Below are 22,221 nucleotides of genomic sequence, written 5' to 3'. Positions count from 1 at the left end.
ATATAAAAGCTGTGGGAAGGTTATTTAATCTAGATGATGTGGCCCTTAAAAAAAAATATTAATATATGTAAAATAATATTTTAAGAAAAAAAAATGCTGAATATATGTTTCTTTTATTGCAAGATAAGTCATAGCATGGACAGTCTTCTCCTTTCTTGAAGTGCACAGTTAATTTGCACAGAAAATATTTATCAAGCTCAACATGAAAATTCAAGTGTTGGTAATACAAAGATGTGTGAATGCAGACTTATTTGCTTGGGTATTTTCAAATCAAACACTTCTAAGCAAAAAGAACACATTAAGATATTCTGTATCCAAGAAACATTGATTTTTTTTAATAGTGAAAGGGACCATTAACATCTATTAGCCTCTGGTTATCTATTTTTAACAGCTACCACAATAAATGATACAACACTACATAAAACCAATTAATCTTTTATTTTTTTAACACTCAATGTGATTAATTTCATACAGTGAAAAGTCACACTGTAACTTGTCTGTAAATAGTCAAAATTCCAAATCAGTTATAACTGAATATTGTGATTCCAAGCAAAATGTTTTTACCCCCTACACTGACTCAAAACAAATTTCTTGTTTACAAATGATATTAATGTATGTACTCAGAATACATTTCACTGGCTGATGCTCAAGAAAAAGAGCCCTGTAAAAAATCACCTACTGTTAGATCACTTTGACTGTATTTTTTCCATTCATCTATATCTTGGGAGAACAACTATTAAAGAAGTTACCCTCCTTTCTGCAGTGAATGTATTTCTCCAGTTTATACACAGGTGATTCTGATTAATACTAAAATGGGCAAAATAAGTATTTTTTTCAAGCTAGATACATTGCACACATTAAACAAAACCAATTTTAAAAAAGAAAGCCTATAAATGCATTGAAATACTATAACAACTTAACAGTGCTGTATCCAATTTACACAACTGCAGATTCAAATATGCCAAATTTTGAGAACTTTTGGATATTACTATTTTTTCCAAGAGCAAAAAAAGTCATTCAATAAGTATAAAAGTTATCATTTTGTTCCCTGGTAACCATTTTACTGTGCTTAGAAATTTTTCTTGGCAGAAAAAATCAATATGCTGTTTTGAAAAAAAATGAAAGTGGTGCAGAAGGACTGAACATGAGTAATGCTCGGTTCAGTGAGTACATTAACACAGGCAGAGCAGGCCTGTCTTTGATGTAGCCGTTATGTCTTCTGCCATCACTTTGGTCTGCACTGGGACAATGAATTAAGATGGTGACCTCTTTATAGCAGTTGTTTGTAGACAGAAGAAACAGGGACACAGTGACAAAAACAGTGGTCTTCATAGGCTGTGTTTACAAAGATGTGCTGCTAAACTGAACACAGTCCCAGCCCAGAAGAACTAATTTCCACTGGAATAACTGAGAAAATATTGTACCTTCTTGAGCTTCAGGGTATCCATGTGAATATAAACATAGCTGTGTCACAGCCCAGATGTGTGTTGATACTCCAGAAAATTAATGTTCCAACAAATTGGATGTCAGTCACTTCATAAATGCCTACATAACAAAACTATTCCTTTGCAGATGTACAGGAAGATTTGCAAGCTTGAAAATAATCAGTTTGATGAAACAGGTGTACCAGGACCTCAAAGTACATGCTGACTCTCTGAAGAAATGTTCTTTTCTATAAAAATTTGTTCTCCAGCTATCATGTACCAGAAACAACATAGTTTTGAATGTCTTCATCATTGCATTTTCCACAAAGAATCTTGAAGGCCCTTCCAGATGTAAATTAAGCCTGATCAAAATCTTCTCAGATAGTATTTTTAAAATACATTTAAGAACAGCTAAACTGATATATAGCAATGTGCAAATGAGAATGATGTGCTGACAGCCATCAAAAGCAATTCTAACGTTTTTCATTAAACACCTAGCTAGATATTTTTCTAGTTCTCTGTCTTCCTGTCTGAGCTTAAAGAAAGGAAATTTACTTACCTAGAAGCAAATTCTACTGTTAGAAAAATTACACTGTTGTCATTATCCCCATATACCATCAATCAGCTATATAGATTTACTAATATGTGGAGTCCAACAGCTTTTTCTAGAGACCCTAGTCTTACAGTCACTGACTATATGATGGCCCATTATAGGAACACAGGTCATTTAAAGTGAAATTGAGGAAGGAGTAACTGTAATGTAATAGTTTTAGGTTTTGTAGTTATTTAGATTTTGAGCTTTTCCAAGTTTTTCAAGTTACATTTTCAAAATGAAAGCAGTCAAGAATACTTTTTGCTCCCTAATTTAGACAATCTCATGAACGATTTTGATGTTTGCTGATGTTTTCTCATGTGTTACAATTTTCTCACTTTTGTGCCTGATTTTTTCTGGGTGAACTACATCATGTATAGGACCAGTACAAAACCCATGTTGCATTGTAACGATTACTGAAACTCACCAAAGTTCATGATTTATGCAGCGGATGGGGAACCCTTACCATACACAAAGCATGTTAACGGATAACCATAGAAAAGTCCATATCTTTGCACCTGGAATAACTGCTGACAGACAACTATACATTTGGATTGATTTGGTTTAGATTTTCATGTAACAAAAGTGACATAGCCTTTAATTATTTATCTTGTACTATTCCTCTGCAAGAACAATATATGTTCCAAGTCCTGACTCCTAAGGACATCCAGCAAATATAAACTTATTTTCTACATCATAAATAATTCATGGTCTGAATTATTAGAATCCTGAAAAATCTTACAATTATTTTCCACTGAATTTTAAAATTCTTTCCTTTATGATGAAAAAGTTTCTAATAAGGCCTCTTCAGAAGTGAATTTGCTGCTTTCAAGGGGCATGTGGCATCCCAGAGCAATCCTTAGAAAAGGATTTGCTTGTAATGGTTGAGTTCCTAAATACCTGTAACTCTATCATTTAAACACTGTCAGATCAGGGAGACAAAATAACACGTTGCTGTAATCTTTTACTCTTAGAAAAACCTAGAAAAGCACCAATTGAAAAAAAAAAAAAAAAAAAAAAGAGACTGACATGGGTTGAAAATGCTTTTCTTCTCATTGAGGACTAAGAAGAAGTAAAAAACCAATTTGATTGATGTCAGGGTCTCAAAGTGTGGGTTTCGCAACATGATAGGGAGAAGGCTGTCACACCACAGCCTCTGAAAAAAAAATGAAAGCAGGGCACATTGAAATGGGGCCAGCATGAGCTTTCAGGGCCAGGCCTTCATACAACATACAGCGTTAAGAGCACAGCTGCAGTCAGAGGAGTTAAGCCACAGTTATCCTTACAGAAAGGTATTTTGGAGGGATGCCTTCTTCTAGCAAGTTGTACTAGGGGGTTGGAGAACAAAGTGACACCTAAGGATACAACTGGCTTGCACACAGAAGCATCCCTAGCATCAACGAGGCCACGGGTGAGTTACATTCACTACCTCTGGTCTCTACATCCCCTCCTGCCTCCGTGTTCCCCTTCAGCAGCACGGCTACTGCCCCGAGCACACCAGGCACCACGCAGCAGCAGGGATGGCAGAGCTGGACCCACTGGGAGTTCTGGGATCATCTCCTACAAATGTTTCTGGAGAAACTAACCAGAGTGGAAAGCTAGCACAGGTGAAGCATTTTCAAACTTCTGAAGCTGTCAGGAGAGGTGCTGCTTGGTACACCCTTTGTTGGTATTAACTATGAGTACTGGGAGGCTGCAAACCTTTGTGAAAAGATTGTGCAAGAACAAGCATTAAATTCAACATGCTGTTTACTTTAATTGAACAATATTCCATAGCCACTCTATAAACAGAAATAGACAACTATTCACCTACAACATTTACTTTTTTTAGGTCTGTTTTGGGAGATGTTTAAATTAATTAGTGGACTTGGGGAGAACATCAAGGATGAAGACACAGAACCTATAAAGATTAATACAAAATGGGCTGAACCATAATCTTAGAGAAGAGGATCTATTAAATTGTCAACTTCAAACTCCAAGCTCCTGTTTTTTAAGAAAACCTCATAATTTAATATTGAGATGCTACAGCAAAACATGAGTACAACCATATCTTTTGAGTAAACAAGAATTGCAAGAGCCAGACAAGATCCACAGTCTATCAGCCAGAGATATAGAGTGGGTTTTCCCTCAAATTATCAGCTTAAATACATGGCAATCAGTGAGAATATACATCATACAGATATACATATTTTATATGAAAATGTGCCACAGACAGCTTTTAAGAACTGCAGCCATCTGACTACCCTCAACACTAATACATCCTGAGTCTGGTGATCATAGTGAGAAAGAAGAAAGATGTCATGAAAAGAGCCTGCATTATTATCAGAAAAGTGATTGGTGTTAAAAAAAGAAAATACTAATATTGTTCTAAATATTAGTCATTCTGATCAAAGGCTTTTAGTTACCCCTTTCTGGAGTCCCCCCAGATAGGAATGTTGGGAACTTCTGCATCAAGGGGAAGAAAAAAACAAAACAAGACAATCCCCAAAAAAACAAAAACAGAAAACAGAAGACAAAATAAATTTCTGAGCCCTGCTTCAAGAAATAGTTGCTCAAACTACTTCCATCAGGGCAAGTCCCAAAGGACCAGAAAGTCACAGAAATCAAATCCTGATGGATTTAAATCTTCACCTCCCACATCCTCTCCAACCCCAATTACCATTAAGTTTGAAGAGAAGCCCTACAAAATATAACAAAGTGAAAAATGCTGGGTAGAAAGGGAGAAGTAAATTCTAAGTAAACCAGTAAATAATTAACAGTTCATTTAAATTGAAATCTTAATCTGAATCTGAATCTAAAATAACAAACACAGTAGATTATTTTAATAATTCTCCCTATTCTGGATTAATCATTTTTTTTAAATTATTTTTATTTATTAAATCATCTGCCTGTTAAGTAGGACCATTTCTTTCTTACTGCGTAATGGGATTAAGTGTATTGTGAGCTTTTTAAAATGTTTGTTGTAATTCAGATATTTTCTGAACCTAAGTGACTTTAAAGTAATTTATTTTTCTGAATTTCTCAAGCCCCGAGTAGTCTGCTTTTCTCAAATTTCAGTCCATGATTTTGACTCCTGTATAGATTCAAAGATGTTTTCCCTTCACCTCATGCTGTAGGTAATCAGCATTGTTGAAAACAAATACTAAGCCAGAACAGATAGTCTAAGTCATTTCCTAGAGAAGCCAGGCCTTGTTGTTTCAGTCACATCAAAGATACAGTAGCTGGTGTGCTCACAAATTGCTGACAATAAATGGGGAGCTGTTTATCAGCTGGAGCAGTGCTGCAGATATAGTTGAGAATATACAAACCAGAGAGTTGTACCCAGTACTTCAAGCTGGCAAGCAGGTATTCTTTCACAAATCATACCCTATTTTCTTTTCTCCAGGAAATTTTGTATAGCACTACAGGAATTTTTCATCTGGAGAAATGCAATATGTTTAGGAAACCAAAGAGAACTCTTTTCCAATCACTGTATCACTAAATAGCTGATTTACTGGTACCTGCTAAAAGACAAAAAGCTGCTTGTGATGTAAACTCAACATGTAATGTTTCCAACCAGGGATATGAGAACACAGATCCTAGGTCACATACGATCTGCAGTAATTATTATTCTGGTAATTTCAAACTGTGAATGAATTGCAGTGAGTTTAAACAGATTCATGTGACTGACGTCCCACATAATGCTCTAAAGAAAACTTATGGGGAAATGCTTTTACAGCAGTTATGTTGATGGCACACCTCACAGGAACAAAAAAGGCATTACAAAACTGGTCTCCACAAGGAGTCTGCACAATTTATTTAATGCAAACATAGAGATGTAAGCCATTCTTCAATACAGAGGGAACACAGGTGTCAGAGCAGAGCACTGCAGTATCTACTTTTTATACAACAGATTGGTATGAAGTGTATATTGCAATGTCATTTAGGTTTTATACTCTCTAAGAGCATTTTAAGAGAGAGAAGTTTCATAAGAACAGGATCCACAAAACTCAACAAGCTAAAGAGGAAATCAGCTAAATTAGCCAGTATCAATATTGAGAAAAAGGCGTTAGCTATTATGTTTCGAATCTTCCTGAAAACTTCTGGGATTCAACACTTACAACTCAGAGTCTTTACTTACCTCCTCTCAACCCCAATCCTCCCAAAATCTGCAGAGTTCTTTCTTTAATCACCCTTTGCTCTCTTTGCTCCTGGGGGAGCTAACTTGTCTTCTGATCTACATAATTTTCCAGTTATGCTGTAGGGTATTCTGAGCTAAAAATGCTCTACACTTTCTTGTTGAAGCTGTTCTGCATGGACAAATTAGGTAGGCACGAGAGAGAAAAAACAGTAAGACGTCATGCATCAGTAACCTGCTAATGAAGGTATTCACTTCTAAGAGGGAAGACTCAAAATTCAGCCTGTGATTCAGGCAAAATTTGACACAATATATTTAGGAGAAAATAAATAAGAAATCAAAAATCAAATCTCTCACCTCCAAGATGACAGACCTAATTGTAGCATAGACTTATCCCCATCTTCTCTCTCTGGCCAAATTAATATGAAACTATCCCCTAGAGTGCAGAACAGCCCCTTAGGGGACACTTTTCTTACATTAGCTACTGTCTGCAGCTTGGTTCTTCATAAAGGAAGACACAGGTTCAAATGAAGGAAAAGAGGTGTCAGGCCTGGCTGGATGAATCTTTCAAAATGTATGTGGGGGAGCCTCACAACATATTTTTTCTAGACTTCCTGATGCACCATTTTATGCTTTACAGTATGCTTAGGATGCTTTAATACTGGAAACATAAGAGTCCATGAAATTTAGAAGACCGGACATTTCAGGACCTATGTTCTACATTGTGACATTTAAATTGGCAGTTGTGTCCTACAGCTTCCTTAACATGGCATTTGTTTCTGTTAAGGCCAACATTAAATTCAGAAAATGTTGAAAGGACTTGTTTGTATTCATGATACTGTAAACTGTTTAAATTCTATGAAGTTTTGTGTGGAATAGTTTGTCCCTTCCGTGCTTGACATTTTTTCCTGGAAAACTGGATTTATGCTCCAGTATCTCCACATCCACAGAATCACACAAGCATATGTGTACACGTAGATAACCACGTACACAGAGAGACATAGACATGCATACAAACACATGCACAGACTGACTGTTGACTATTTTTTGGTAGTGTTTTGGTTAAATATAATTCACAATTAAATGCTGGTTCTGGAACACCCTTCCAGGGATTCAGCTGTTCTGCTCAAACTTTCTTCACATGGCTGAAGAAGAGACAAAACATTGGCAGCCTTTTTTATTGAATTAATTTGATTTTTGTCTTTTGTCCTGCCAGCTATCAAAATTGTCAAATAAACCAGCTTTGATTCATAAATAATGGTTCCATTATATTTACTGTGCCACTGGTCAGAGTACCTGAAATTTTAATTCACTTGTTCAGCTAAATTTCATCCTCAGTTCACGGCCATAAAATTCTATATTGACAAACTTTCAAACCAACTTTGACTCTGAGGTATCTAGTCAACATTTTTCTTCTGTGTGGATATTAGTTTATTGAATAAGTGGCATCTGTTTTCCTCCACATCACTAGTGGAGTAGGTATTTCCTTTTGACAGCTTTGCACGATTTATGGGTTTGCATGCTCTGAAGAAAAATAGTACTAAGCAAAAAATTCCAATTCATTACCTCTTAGTACTTAATTAAGTTCATACACATTGCACACTATAGGTGAACCCTGAAATGACTGTGACAGCCACTGAGCAGCAAGTTAGATTATCTTTGGAAGACAGAGAGACTTTTAATTATCTTGACCTCATTTTTCCACCTATGATATTCATAAATTTTCCTTCTATTTTGTTGCCTCCATCAGATGTACCAAACCATTCTGAAAACAAGATTATATCCTTAGCTATTTCCTTTTATCTGCACATTTAGGCACCAAATGTTTTTACAAATAGTGAAGTCAAGCAATGGTTTTTATCGGCTTACTTCACACAGCTGCAGATGAATTATGTTGTACAGACTCCTCCTAATAATGGTTTGGTTTTGGAAATGATAACAGTTTGATAAAAGAAGAAAGCAGTGGATCTGGCTATCAGTAGATACAGAAATAAAGAGAGCCTGGGCTTTACCTGTCAGGGTTCTGCGTACACACATGCATCTGTAAGAGGATCCGCTGGGTGAAAGTCTTAAAGCATTGCCCACATTTCCAAAGATGCCAGTCACTGAACTCAGAATTTAGTTGGCTTGTTGAAGTTGGGCTTGCAAGAACTCGTTGATTTTTGACACTGATCTGGTTAAATCCTGACTCGATGGACCCAGACTTATCCAGGAGAGAAAAATTTCTGCTACACGGAGTCTGTGGAAATACTACGGATCGTTGTGGAGTGGCAGGGGATAGTTTGCTACTTTTATTAAATGGCTGTAGGGTGTCTTGTCTGGACATGGCCTCCATTACAGTCGAAGGGACATTCACTGGGAGAAAACAAGAAAAGTAAATAAGACCCTTTTTATGCCTTTTTAAAACTAATACAGTGTTGGGAGACACCAAAAAAATACCAATATCCGTTTTCTTGACACTAGAATTAAGCAACTTGATTTTAACAATGCACAAAAAAATGGGCTTGAATGAGACAGTGATCTGAATGGATGATGCTGATTCTGTGACACTGAAATGAAAACTCATGTAAAGGGGTGTTTGAGACTAAAAGGACCCAGAAAAGTCTGACTGTGATATACATTTATTGCACAGTGGGATTGTCATCTGAAAGAAAATGCTGCTGCACTTGTGATACCCTGATTCTGCATGTTGCAGTCAACACATCCAATTGCTATATCACAGACAAGCTTGAATTTTGAGAGCATGGGGAAAAAAATCCTTGCTTGGACACTCCTTGAGATACAACAAGATTTAAATATCTACTGCAGCAGTAGTTCTCTTATCATTTTTAATGACATCCAGTAAGGATATTATACTATTACATCTTATAGATAGTCACACAGCCAATACAGTACAAAGCCAGTGACTTCACCATGACTCATATGATTAAGGCTAATAGTGGTTGGATCAACACAAGACGACACAAACTATTGGCAGAGATATCTTTGTGCATCCATTTCCCACCTACAAAATAGGAACAAAAATTGTCTCTGGTCCTATGAAGATCTTATGATCATCAATTAACAATGGCTTATGAGGCACTCAGATATTTCAGCAAGAAATGAAATAACGCTCTTCTCACAAACAAATGATTTAGTGCTGAATTTGAACATTGCATGATAAAGAAGGTAGAAGGTCAAATGTATAGAAGAAAGTTGAACAACTGTCTCACTCCTTGAATACCATCTAGATCATGCAGTGAATGAAGCAAGGATCCTATTGAAAAATGGGGTCAGCTAGTGAAAGATTGTACCACTGCAAAAAGAAGCATAATCTAGGCCACCTGGGGCCAGTACCTTCTCATGCTTTCTAATTTTGTCACACTCAACTTCATGAGGTAATATTTTAATGGGGATTTTTAAATCAAATATGTTGTATGCACGTGTCTATGTCTATGTAAGTTCACATATTTAGTTACTGTCACAAAGTGTTTATATGTACATATCCACATGTAGGTACATAGCACTTACTAAACAGGTGATTAGAAACGGCAACTCTGTTCAGGTAAAAAATGATGACAGATTTTTAAGAGAAAATATGAGAATATTTGAGAATATATGAGAAGCTGGAAGCATCCAACATTATTTAATATACAGTAAAAATACTTATACACAAAATTTAAAATATTTATTATACAGTAAATATGTAATACAAACTAATGTGTTGATAATACCTTAAATAATGAGAGTTATTTCACAGAGTTGTGTTCTAATATCTTCCATCATAATAACTCCAATGTTATAATATTACATGCTATTTAATTTACTGAAGTTGAGGTCCTTCTTAGGCTATTCTTTTCTGGAGTATCTGAGGGCCTGATTTCTAAGTAGAGTTATATCCATGGGGCTGTCTATCACAAGTTTTCAGACATATAATACATCTTCTATGTCTCTTCCATACAGGAAGCAATTTGTATACTTATATTTTGCCCCAACATTCCCACACAAGAAACAGATCACTTTTTAATTTTTTTTTTTTTTTTTTTGATTGTATACGTAAAAGTCCACAGAAGCAATAAGATCAGGATATTAAAGACCTAAGGAACACAGGCAGAGTTTGTAGTGGGTGAAAATACCCATGTGCATAAGATAAGCAGGAGGTCTACTCTGAGGACTTAAAAAGCACTTAAGTCATACACCAGCCTGCAGATGGCTTCATGGTCAGAGGTGAATTTCATCTACTCATGTCAGTCTCTCTGTGGATGAAACTGTGGTTTCTCTCACAGCAAAATAGCAAGTGACATTATTTAGAGATTTTAGCCATAATGCTTTGCTTTTTCAAATAAAGGTTTTGTAAGCTTCAGCTCATGAAAGAAAAAATAATATTTCTATATTATATACTGTGGAGCATGAGTTTTATCAGCAAACATTACTGCCAGTAATTAAATTTCTTTTAAACTTTTCTCAAGCCCAACAGATTTGAAAACTTAAGATGAAAAAGGATGTTTATTTTTGACAGTTTAATCCTTGCTATCTTGCTGTTTTATTGCTGCATGGTTTAGTATTTAAGTTACTACAAGACACAAGTTCATCCTAGCATTGCTATGTAAGTATCCAAGTACTTCACCAAAAAAATACATCATATATAATTGATTAAGTGTGGGCAGCCTCAGGGTTACTTTAGACCAAAGTCAATCAGGCATCCATTATTGGTTTCTTCCACCATGTAGATATACATAGCTGTCAAAATGGAAGAGAGCATTTTGATGCAAGCTCTAATCAAGTTCCACATACAAACAGTGAAACTGAAAGGCATGCTTGGATCACCCATTCTCATTACAGACAAGGGTATCCAGCACTAGATTGCACTGGGTCTTTTGTTACAAATCACGTTCTTAATTTTGTGACAATTCCTAACAAACTAAAAATAAAATATTGAAAAGAGGTGAAAGAACGGATGGAAATGGGGATGGCCAGGATGGAATGGAGGTTCATTGTCATTTCAGGCTACTTACACTCAGTTTGTATTTAGAGGAGCTGGCTTTTACCTTTTGACCACAAGGATCTTATCTCTACAATCAGTCAGACAAAGCTTTTCTCAGCATACTCAGTGGTAATAGAATGAAGAATCACTAACAGAGGCCTTGTGGACCTGCAATATATTACTGGTTTGGCAAGACAGTGTCTTGTGATAGGTCTGATAACAATAGAGAGAGCCAAGCAAATTGGTTAAGAATAGACTAGGAATGAATCACTTATAAGAGTGATTCTACATGCTACCTAGCTATGTGGGGCTGCCATGGTGGGAAATGTGCTGTTTAGTTGCACGTACCTGCACACTTCCAAACACCTCCATTTACTTAGGGAGCCATACCATGATTTCACATAGCTTAAGTGTATCAGCTTCAGGCTTTTGTTTTGTACATATCAAGCTTACCTTAAGCATATAAACATTTTCACTGAATATGTCTTAAAATAATCTAGAAATATAGCTGATTAGTTATGAGGCAGGAATTCTGGTTTACACAGGTAGAAATGCAAGGAAGAACTTACAATTTTCATCTTGTGCAATGCACTGGAGAGGAATTCCAAAGAAAGATGTGTAGCTGTCATTGTACCACACCAACAGTTCAGTACCCCTGGGGATATCTATACAAGCCCGGTAGAATATATTTGACCTAATCAAGAGAAAAAGAAAAAAATGCCTAATTTAGGAATAAAACATTCTCCTTTTATCATACACAGTATTACAGTAGAAATCCTTTGTTTTGGAAGCATTTCTGCAGATAACTACATGAATAACTTACTGATTATTTTAAAACTAAATCTACTATTAAGGAAGGACTTTTTTCCAGTAGCACAGAGTAACAAAGAGTTTACGGGCACTTTATACCTAACATACCTTAAGCACTAAGATTTTACAAGCATCAAGATTTTATGAAAAGACAGATATTTTCCTGCAGCATGCCTTTTGAAGGGATTTTAGAAATGCTACGTTTTCTTCACACAGTGCAATCATCAGCATGGTTCACACAGTTCAGTAAGTTCAGTCATTTAAACAGCTTTTCATTTGTCATCTAAGCTAAAGTTAATATATTTTAGGGGTAAATAGACAACAGTTCTTTAATTTGAATAAATTCTTTTAGAAAAAGATTTGTAGTAGCATAATGTGAGCTTTCATTACAGTAATACACCACCAAAAAGAGAGATCCTGGATTGCTGAGGAGAATAGACTTTGGCTTAGGGAAATAAAAAAATGGGGTTAATCTGAACATACAACCATAAAATGTTCCCCTGTATGGAACATGAGGGTAACATCGATGATCCTTCAGTAAGTATACATTAGTGTTACAATTAATGTGATATCTTATCACAATGTTTTGTGGGAAAGGACTGTGGATATTCCTAGATAACTGAACTGGGAGTTGAGGGGGTAAAAAGGAAAAAACCTGGAGTGTCTAGCATAAAAAAAAAAAGCCTTATCCTGATCTTGCACTGATCGAAATGGCTTCAGAGTGATACTTCTACAGTGAACAGATTTACATGGGGGCAAAAACTGTGTAAGGTTAGAATCAGGCACAAGATGAAAGAAAAATGTTATCAGTTTGTAGTGGCTTTTCCCTTAGGCTTCACATGGAACAGTAAAACACATGCCTGTGAGATGGATAGAAATTCAATATATACAAGAAGAACACTCCACTCTCGCTGAAGGATTACATACCAAAATGATACAGTCAAAGTACCAAGAAATGACCATTTTTTATAACAGCTTATGTAAGGGAGAAAACCATCTATAGACCAAAAAAAAAATGTTAGGCCTCAACTGGTTTTCTGAGTGAAGAATTGCTACAAATGTTAGCCTGAAGTTCAAGATAAAAGTGTTTAGAGTTGGTAGGCCTTAAATTTAGACTTTCTATAAAGAATTGGCTGTAGCGATGCAATTTGTTCCTTGTATAACACTGCAGACATAAGGAGAATCTTTTACCACATTTTTCATGGCAGTGAGATATGCACTTGTCAACATATTTTGTCACCGCAAAGTGGCTCTTGGCAACAGGATCATAAAGATCAATAAAAAAGTGCAGATTCTCAATATTTTACTAGCAGCTGCAAAAATTTCATTTATCTTGTTATTTTCCTCGCTTACTGCCACCCTGTCTCAGGAGGGCACTGCTAGCTAAGCAGAACGGTTTTCCTACCCGCCTATGAATATCTGACAAAAACTCTCCCCTTTGTGTCTCTCCCTCTCCTTTCCTCCTCCTCCTCTTTTCCTCTTCTCCGTCTCTTTCTTCCCAGAGTCGGTTTCATTAATTCTTTCCACTGTTACATAAAAATGAAAATCAGAGCCATGCTATAAATTACCAGCATCTCCTAACTTGAGAAAAATTGAGTCTACTTTGTACTTCACCCTTGTAACATTTCATCTCTCAGTTTGGCTTCCCCTAACATAAACACAGCAGCCCAGCAAATGAATGTGCTAAAACCAAATGACACACTTTGCCGCTGAAAGAGCAGAACTGTTTTTGAGCAATGGGTGGTCTGTGAGGCTTGGAGTAGGCAGGGAAAAAAAAGTGTAAGCGTACACCGTCCCTTACAAGCGTGCAGAGCTTCCAAAACTCGCAGAAATCTCTGCATGCTGAAGTACATCAAAGGGATTTTTCCCTTTTCGGATAATATTTCCTTTGCTGACATGTATTTAGTATTGTGGTTGGATGACTCATAAAGATAGCTTCATGGCGTCCCAACGCAGTTGAAGCAGAACACATGCCAACAAACATTATTGTCAGCCTCAAAATAAAAACAAAACGTTCAGCTAAGGGTCAATCAATCAAGAGCACTTTGAAGAAAATTCCATTTAGATATTACAAATCATAACAGAATGAATTTAAACCAGCTGACTTTCTGTGAGGAGGACGTCCATGTACAATAAAAATTAGGCCGGTTTTTCAGTATCCAACTTTTCTATTTTCTTACACTTGGATGCAGTCACTGGTGATGGATGCCAGTTTTTTAAATTGTGTTTTTGTAGTTCATTTTATAAAGATCTGAAGTAATCGAAAACAGATCAACAGAGGGAACTCTAAGTAAAAACTCCATCATGAAAGGAGAGTTGTAAAATCCACTTAATATTGACAGATGTGTAATGACTTTCTCATGCTCACTTTTCATTTAGGTTTGTCATCTATATATATGTATGCATATATATTTTTTTTCTTATTTTTATATATGTATATATGTGCACGCACAGACCATCACACTGAGAAATAGTTCACGAGATACCTACAAAAATACTCTTTCATCACAGTGATCTTTATTCATTATCCAGTGTGTTTATTTAAAATCCAGTGGGATTTTAGCTATAGATATCAGATATTTAAGGGTATAATAAAAGTTTTGTAATGTATAAATAAGATTGTTATTTTTTTTAACTGCAGCATTATTTAGTCAACTGGCCAGAGAATAAAAAAGCTGAAAATGCAATTGAACAATTTCACCATTGTTAAATTGGAACCCTATGGGATAATCAAACTTTATATAAATTTCATTTTAGCTTGCTTTTGTATGTTTTATTTTTAATTTTAAAGGTACTTGAAATAAGTTTAAGATTCTTCCTAGAGAAAAGAAACTCCACTCTCTAAAGCAACCAGTGAAAATCAGGATTGATCACTGCGACTGGCAAGCCCAGGGCATTCTTTGATGTGCTTCCTACCATGTTTAATAAGGCCTAGCAGTTGCTTCTGATTCTGAGGCAAAAGGTTTGTTTATAGCTGAGATCATGTATTTATGTAATGCATTGTCTGGGGTTTCTGGACCTGTTTGCAAGTACAAAGTAAAATGCACCCTAATTTCTTTACATTTTTCTTTACATTTTGACCTTCTCTAGCCAGCGACATAAGGGGCACAAGCACTAGCAATCTTTTACAGCAGGTGCACTCAATATATAAGCTTTGGGCATATATATGTCTCATGACTGACTCTTGGAAAGCCTTTGGGTTCAAAACTCCTCTCATGACATTTTCCCTCTTCCTCTAGTACCTGGCATCTTTAAGGGCAGAAGATTGCTTGCGCAGGTCTGCTTCTGATCAGAAGGTTTGAAAATGTGCAGAGTGCGTGCAGTGTGGTGGTCACACAAGCCACACAAGGGTGTACTTTTTCCCAGGAGCTCCAGGTCCAGCTCACTTCCTTACTAGAACAGCCTCAGCTCAGGGCAACCATAGTTAAACCCATCTTCACTACACACTCTGGAGCTTTTATATTGCCCCAGATGACCACATTCACAAAAGCCTTGCTACTGCCTTTGCAATCAAAGGCAATAGTACTGGTGACAGTTATAGTCTGACTTTTAACTAAAAATGTTTTTAGTTTGTTGCACTGAGTAAATCAAAACGTACATTACCTGTACTGAACCACTGTTAAGTTCTGTTCCCCGCAGTGCCTTGCACATCGGATGTACCTCATCCAGCTTGACTTACTGGGTTCTCCACCATCAATAAAGTGCTGCAGTGTCCCATCTTGATCATATATCTAGGGGAGATGTCACAAGGTCAAGTAGTTAGAACAAATCATCAACAATCATTTTCACTGCTCTGCTGATGCCTCTCTGTGCCTTTTCCAGGAATTTATTGCCATGAGATTTGTCATTATCTACTGATGCTCTTAAAAATCTACATGGAACAGCAGAAAAGTATTTTGGGGGATGCAAGTTTATCACGTTTCTTTTATCAAGCCAATCTTTTTGTATTAAACATATTTGTGGTGTCTCAAAGATGTGACCATGTTTCCCAAAGAATATTTAACCTATTTTGACAGGCTAGCCTTAAATAATGAACTGCCAGATAAACAAGAAAATCTGAATGTAAAGCATGCATTGAAATGGCTGGAACATCTGAGCAAGGGGCAGTAGTAATCTCTGAACAAGCATCCCTTCCCTTGCATCTCAGTTGCAGCAAGAGCATGTACTTCAGCAACCTCACATGATACATTAGGGAGTTGTAGGATTCATAATACCAAAACAAATGAGACTAGAAGGAAAAACAGAGTTGAAGATGCCTTTAGAAGCTCCCTTGAGACATATAATTTTTTGAAGTAGTAAATGAGAAATCAGTCCTGAGGGAATCATGGTTTTCCTAAACATGACATTCCCTGCTAAGGACAGAGAGACAGTACTTTTTTAAAAAGACAGTATTATGTCTCTATTTGGCACCAGATGCTCCCTCTGAAGTCAAAGAATAAAATTACTCTGGAGGCTCTGAAATGAAAAGATACATTTTTCATGCATACCCGCCCTTCTGATTGCTTAAAAAATGTTATCTAGGAAGTGCTAATCCCAGTTAAAGCACATGGTCTAACAAGATTTTTTCCTGTTACACAATTACTTTGTTAAACTTCAGAATTGCATCTGAATAATTAGGTGTTTATCTGAAGCAAACCTGTTCTTCAGATCTTTTGCCCCTCCAAAAACACCATCTGCTTTAATAATCCTACCCCAAAAATGTTATCCCTTTTGAAATTGTATAAGCCTAAATTCATGTCTTCTTAAAAATACTAATTCTGCTAATCAAAGAGGAAGCAAATTCATTACATTGAATCGAACATTTCTAGAGCAAATAAATTAACAATCTTGCATTTCTATTTCAATATCAAGAAAATAATCTCAGAAATTATGTGACTATATTCAATATTTCTGATTTATTAAAATAATGTTCCCTACAATGCACACAAAAACGTACACAGTAATCAGAATCTAGTTCTTTACTCTACCGCATGAGAGTCTCAAATTCAGGAGCCAGCCTTGCTTTTGTTTTTGACCAAGAGGGACTGGGAGTAATCAGGAGCAATATATCCATTGCTAAAGCATGAGAGACAGGGAAATCAAGTGTCTGCAGAGATCCTTATCATTTGTTCCTGAGTGCCTGTGACAAGGACCAGGTGGAGCCTTGGCCAGGTGCTCCTGGGTTGGAGAAGCAAGATGTTACACCAACATGCACTGACTGGTGGAATAAAGTCAGAGAAATCAGAAGAGGTCCTCAGAGGCAAACAAATACTCCAATACCAGGAATTTAATTTATTTTTCATATATGGTAGCTTGCTGATCATCAGCAAGGACTTATTCTTATGTGAACATGTTAATGTATGCTGACTATACCGGCAACATATGCTAACCAATAAAAATCTGTAATGGAAATGGAAAAGTTTTACAGGAAATCAGCCTACAAAAAGGAAGAGAAGAAAAAATTAATGACTAACAGTGCTTGGCTGGGACCATTTTGGCAATATCTATACAAACAGTCTCAGCACAGTGTTTATTATCTGATCATTTGCATGGTGCTTACTAACATAACAATATATGGCTTAACGTGAGGCAAACACAATTCCCATAAATAAAGAGCTGATAGCTTCCTAATCCCCCGATGATATGAAACAGAAAAGACAAAGAAGACTGTCATAATCAGTACTGACAGCCATATCTAGACACAGGGACCTACTCAGAACTTTGTGTATATGGACAGTCATGAGCTGACATGAGAAATTAAAACCTGCCACAACAATGCAGGACTGGAGCTTTCACAGGTCTTGGCCTGGAGTAGGAAGGACTTCACTAGAAGCAAGACTAAATATTTTCAAATTCTTTATTCTTGCAGGTACTGGTGCATCAGTGACACTATGCTCTCCCTTCCTAGGGGGATATTACTGACATTGCAAATTAAGCTGCACAGTCATAATCCATCCTACAGCATTCCCAGTCCTGTTCTTACAGGAATGAAAGCCAGCTGTAAGAAAGCAGAAACGCGAACCTTAGAAGGGAAATAGCAACACTGCATTGTGTCTTTTTATTTGTCAAATTGCATAATACAGGTTAATATCTGAAAAAGCTCGACTGATGTGGTTAGAATTATTCATGTTACCAATGTGCATTAGTTCTTATTCATTTTACAGTTGTCTAAATCTGACAAACACTATATAACTTCCTAAAGAAACCATCATGAGGTAGCAAACCCTGGCCTGCCATGACAGAGGAAAAGCAAACCTGTAGCACAACTTGTGAACCCAGACACTATAGCAGACTACATGGATATACATATTTGCCTGCATTTGTATTACTTAAACACTCATAGTATCTATTTAAAAAATTACTGCTGAATCCTGTGATAAACTGATGTTACTGAAAATCTTTTACTACCTCACTAGACCACTACATCCATCTACATTGGCATAGCACATTGCGAGAGGCTCATGGCAAAGTAAAATAGCTTTTCTCCAACTCCCTGTGGAGAACGGATGTATTTTCTTCCGTATCTCACAACAGTTATTGATCTAAGTAGTGGAAACAAAATCAGTTATTTCATTTTTCTACTTTAGTTACACTTGGAAGTGTTACCTAAACTGCTTACTGGATCTTTTCCCTCTTCTGATCCAAAATACTTGTTAACTACTGGTTTTGTCGAGTTTTAAGGTTTTTTTTTTGCTTTTGCTTTAAATGTTTTAAAACTTTCAGATTTCTTTTTTATGGTCTGTTCCAATCTTCAGGAATGAACCTGGCTACTGGCAGAGACCGGAGTCTGATAAAAGAGGACTGCACTCACCTTCTCATTTGACATGCTTTGGGTTCCTTCTTAGTAGTTCCCATACAATTAACTTCTTAACAGGTTCTTGACTATTTACAGGTCGTTCACTGTTATGTTATATACAAAGATACTCAAAATGTGAAGCATATTATTGTTCTATGAGCTTCATCCTTTGACTTCAGAATACAACAGAAACAGCTTTATTTCCCAATATAGTCATTCCAAAGTGTAACGAGCACAATTCAAGTCTTCTGTTTTCCATTTTTTATATTTCTTTCCTTACAAACGCCCAACACATAAATACAGAAAAGCATGAAGTATATGATAAAAGTCTTACAGAGTGCCACTGATATTTGTGACCTACATATACATTCCAACTGGGAAATATGAGGAAAAGCAGGTAGGATGACAATGTACTGATACTGGTCAGGTTCATCTTGTAACAGCATGTAAATATAAATTAAATATGAAGGACTGGATTTATTACTTATTGGATTGGTTATTGATAATTATTTGGAGGCTGTAGATACTGAAACTTATAATGACAATGATAAGAGTAACACATAACAGCAATAATAATATAAATTCTAAAGCACACAGTGTCTCATATAAGTGATGCTCTAAAATCTATGAACAACCATTACTAAGTAAAATAAACAGCAGTTGCTGAAACATCTGTCACCGTGGCAATATACCAAGTCTAGGTAGGACCATGTAAGATTTAAGTAGTATTAACAGATAAGACAGAGTGCTAAAAAGCCTTCTGAGAACTCTCAATTACTTCAGTACTGACATAGTCAGTATTGCTCACTTGGACAGATGAGGACAAATGTAATTCCCATGTTAAAGACCCCTGTTCCAGTTTCTGGTATAGATGCCACAGAATTTTAGAATAATGGAGCCCAAATGTAATAGCACAGCTGCAGAGAAAGCCATACTGTGAAGCAATTAAGAACAATTTCACAGAAGAGACAGGGATAGAAAAAATGGTTAGGCTGTTGGAGTTCTTTCCTCACTATCTGTTGCTTTCCTTTGTTCTCTTTCCATGGCCTGCTAAAGGATTGTGTCTTTAGAAATTCTGCCTGCATTTTATTTTTCCATTTAGTCAAATAAAAAAGGTATTAGCATACAATTTAATTGACCTCTCATTTTCCTTGCAGGCAGAGGGACAAAATTCTGGTCCTGAAAGTGGAATTTTTTTCTGCATGTACATTTGTATTGTAAAAGTAGACATTTGAACCATTTTTTGTGTTGCAAGACATCAAAAGAGATGTGATGAAAACCACAAAATATGCACAAATTAATTCTTGCCGTTAGTGGTGAATCTTGCTTTTTGCTATTTACTGCTATTCTCATTGACATCATATGCGTAAGGTCATAGAATTTTCAAATCACTCAGCATTAGCTTTCTCCTCCCACAATAAATTCTACCCTTGACTTCAGTGGGAAGAGTCAAGACAGCAAGGAGTGCTTCTGATGAGTACAAACATTTCATAAATCATCAGCCTTGTACTTAAAAACCATGGGTGTACTCTAAACTACTGGAAATACAGAGAATAAGGCTGTAAGAATCTGATGAAAATGGAACAGACTGACTTGTCAGATATGGTAACATCCATACAAGTTATATTCTTTCTATAACAGTGTATGAACCTACAAGTAACAGCAACACTGAAAGCTTCTTCCTTTGCTAGCTTGGACATCAGAACTGAATAAACTCTACATTAGGCAAATCCCACTACTGTGAAACCTTGTTTTTGACATAAAAATACTACAACATCCTCTACAGGTGACTGTATCCTAAGTAGAAGTTGAAAACAATGCCAAAAAGAGCAGTGGTTATAAGCCTGGGTACTTAGCTGACAGTCTGTAAAAGGTGGGCAGCTGTGGAAAACTACATTCTGAGTCTGGACTTAAAAAGCCTATTCTTGAAGTTAGAGAGAGCAGCCCTGCTTGTGTCCCTTTGTCAGAGCCAGTGAGACCCACTGCAATCCTTCTGATGTATCCTAAACCTTAAAGCCCAGTTTCCTCCCTAGGACCCATAACTCTTTAGCCACTCAGACCATGTTTCTTTGTCCATTTGTTCATTTGGACATTTGGAAATGAAAGGCCGGGGCAAAAAGGCCCAGGATTTGTGTGTCTGATATGGTCCTTTTTTGGCTGGCTCACTGTTTGACTATTTCTTTTGATGTAAATGGCCATTTTATTTATTTGTTTGTTTGTTTATTTATTTATTTTTATTTGCAGCATTGTATTCAAACCCTAGAATAAACTGGTACTGTAAGCAAAGTTGAATACACACATGCTGAGCGTTCAGTGACATTACTGGTAGAACAGAGCTCTACAGACATCTTAATAAATAACAAGGAGGGTTAGTTCCTCTGTAAAGCAGAAGAAACAATGAACAGTCACTTTTCTGAAATGCTCTGAGACTCACACAGGTAAGCGCACAGTAAAATTCAGTGATTTGACTTGCCCAAGGCAGTGATTATTAAGCAAAATGCCAATGGACTCTAGTGTTTATTATGACATGTATACATTATTCATTTGTTAGCGTTTCCTATCATGTCAAACTGAAAGCAAACTAGATTGTATGCATGACCTGATAACTTACTCATTTAGATTGGATTCTGTGTAGTACATTGGTGCCTAGCTCCCTTTGAAATCAACACACTGCCAAAGGGCCTCATTATCTAGAAAGTTTGAAATGTTCAGAAGAAGATGCTGCAGGAACTGAAAGAGAGGAGACAACTGACAAAATCCCCTGAATAGATTACATTTAAGGAGCATAACTTAGGCTGAAAATTAAGCTACAGCTGGGTTCATATTTGATGATAACAACTGTTTGAAGAATGAATGCTTTTAGACTTCAAATGTGTTTAATATTAGGAGCTGGGCATCTGATTTAGAGAAGGGCCCTTCTGAATATGCATCTTCTCCCTGTTACACACTGAATGAGAAAGCTGTGTAGAAACAATCATGCATTTAGTCATCACATCTTTCTCCTTTCATTCACTAGCTTAGTGACCAAGTCAGGCTGTTCAGCAGACATTTTAAGAAGAGCTCTTAGTATCTCTGTATCAAAGAAAATATGAAATATAACAAAACTCAGAAGTAAACTACAATTCATGGAAAGGTCTACAAATATAGCTTAACTAAAAAAACCCACTGATGTTGATAGATAATAATAACATTATATAATCACATTCTTTACAAAGACCACATCTCAAACATTAAAAAATTTTGTACATGATATACTATCTTTTAGATTACCTATACAGTAAACAGGCAAATTATTCTTCGTCAATATGAAGAAATGTCTATTTATCACATTGTGATAACTATAACTCTGATGCTTAATAAATATTATTGAATCTGTAATAACCAACTACACACATAAAACTGGTATGAAAAAATAATAATATACATGTCAACAACCTCATTTTACTATAAGCAGAAACATTTGGACAGGTTCCGTATTCATCTGTATGGACATTATTTCTGAAAGACATTAGTTATAAACACTTCTCATATATTCCACTG

At 36.3% G+C, this 22,221-nt stretch overlaps 1 protein-coding gene across 1 annotated transcript in view; it reads right to left on the bottom strand.

Moving 5' to 3' along the window:
* Positions 1-22,221, bottom strand: part of PRDM6 (PR/SET domain 6) — a 74,753-nt gene that overhangs the window by 9,459 nt on the left and 43,073 nt on the right. The window contains exons 4-6 of the mRNA XM_042787876.1: positions 15,510-15,637; positions 11,666-11,790; positions 8,146-8,488 (exon numbers count right to left, since the gene is read on the bottom strand). Of these exons, the coding sequence (XP_042643810.1) occupies positions 8,146-8,488; positions 11,666-11,790; positions 15,510-15,637 (596 nt within the window). The remainder of the gene's footprint in view (positions 1-8,145; positions 8,489-11,665; positions 11,791-15,509; positions 15,638-22,221) is intronic.

The sequence above is a fragment of the Tyto alba genome, unplaced genomic scaffold (assembly GCF_018691265.1).
Source record: "Tyto alba isolate M040663 unplaced genomic scaffold, T.alba_DEE_v4.0 Super-Scaffold_13, whole genome shotgun sequence".
In the NCBI taxonomy this organism is placed as follows: Eukaryota; Metazoa; Chordata; class Aves; order Strigiformes; family Tytonidae; genus Tyto; species Tyto alba.
The sequence above is the reverse complement of the archived record's forward strand: the minus strand, read 5'-3'. Positions and strand labels throughout refer to the sequence as shown.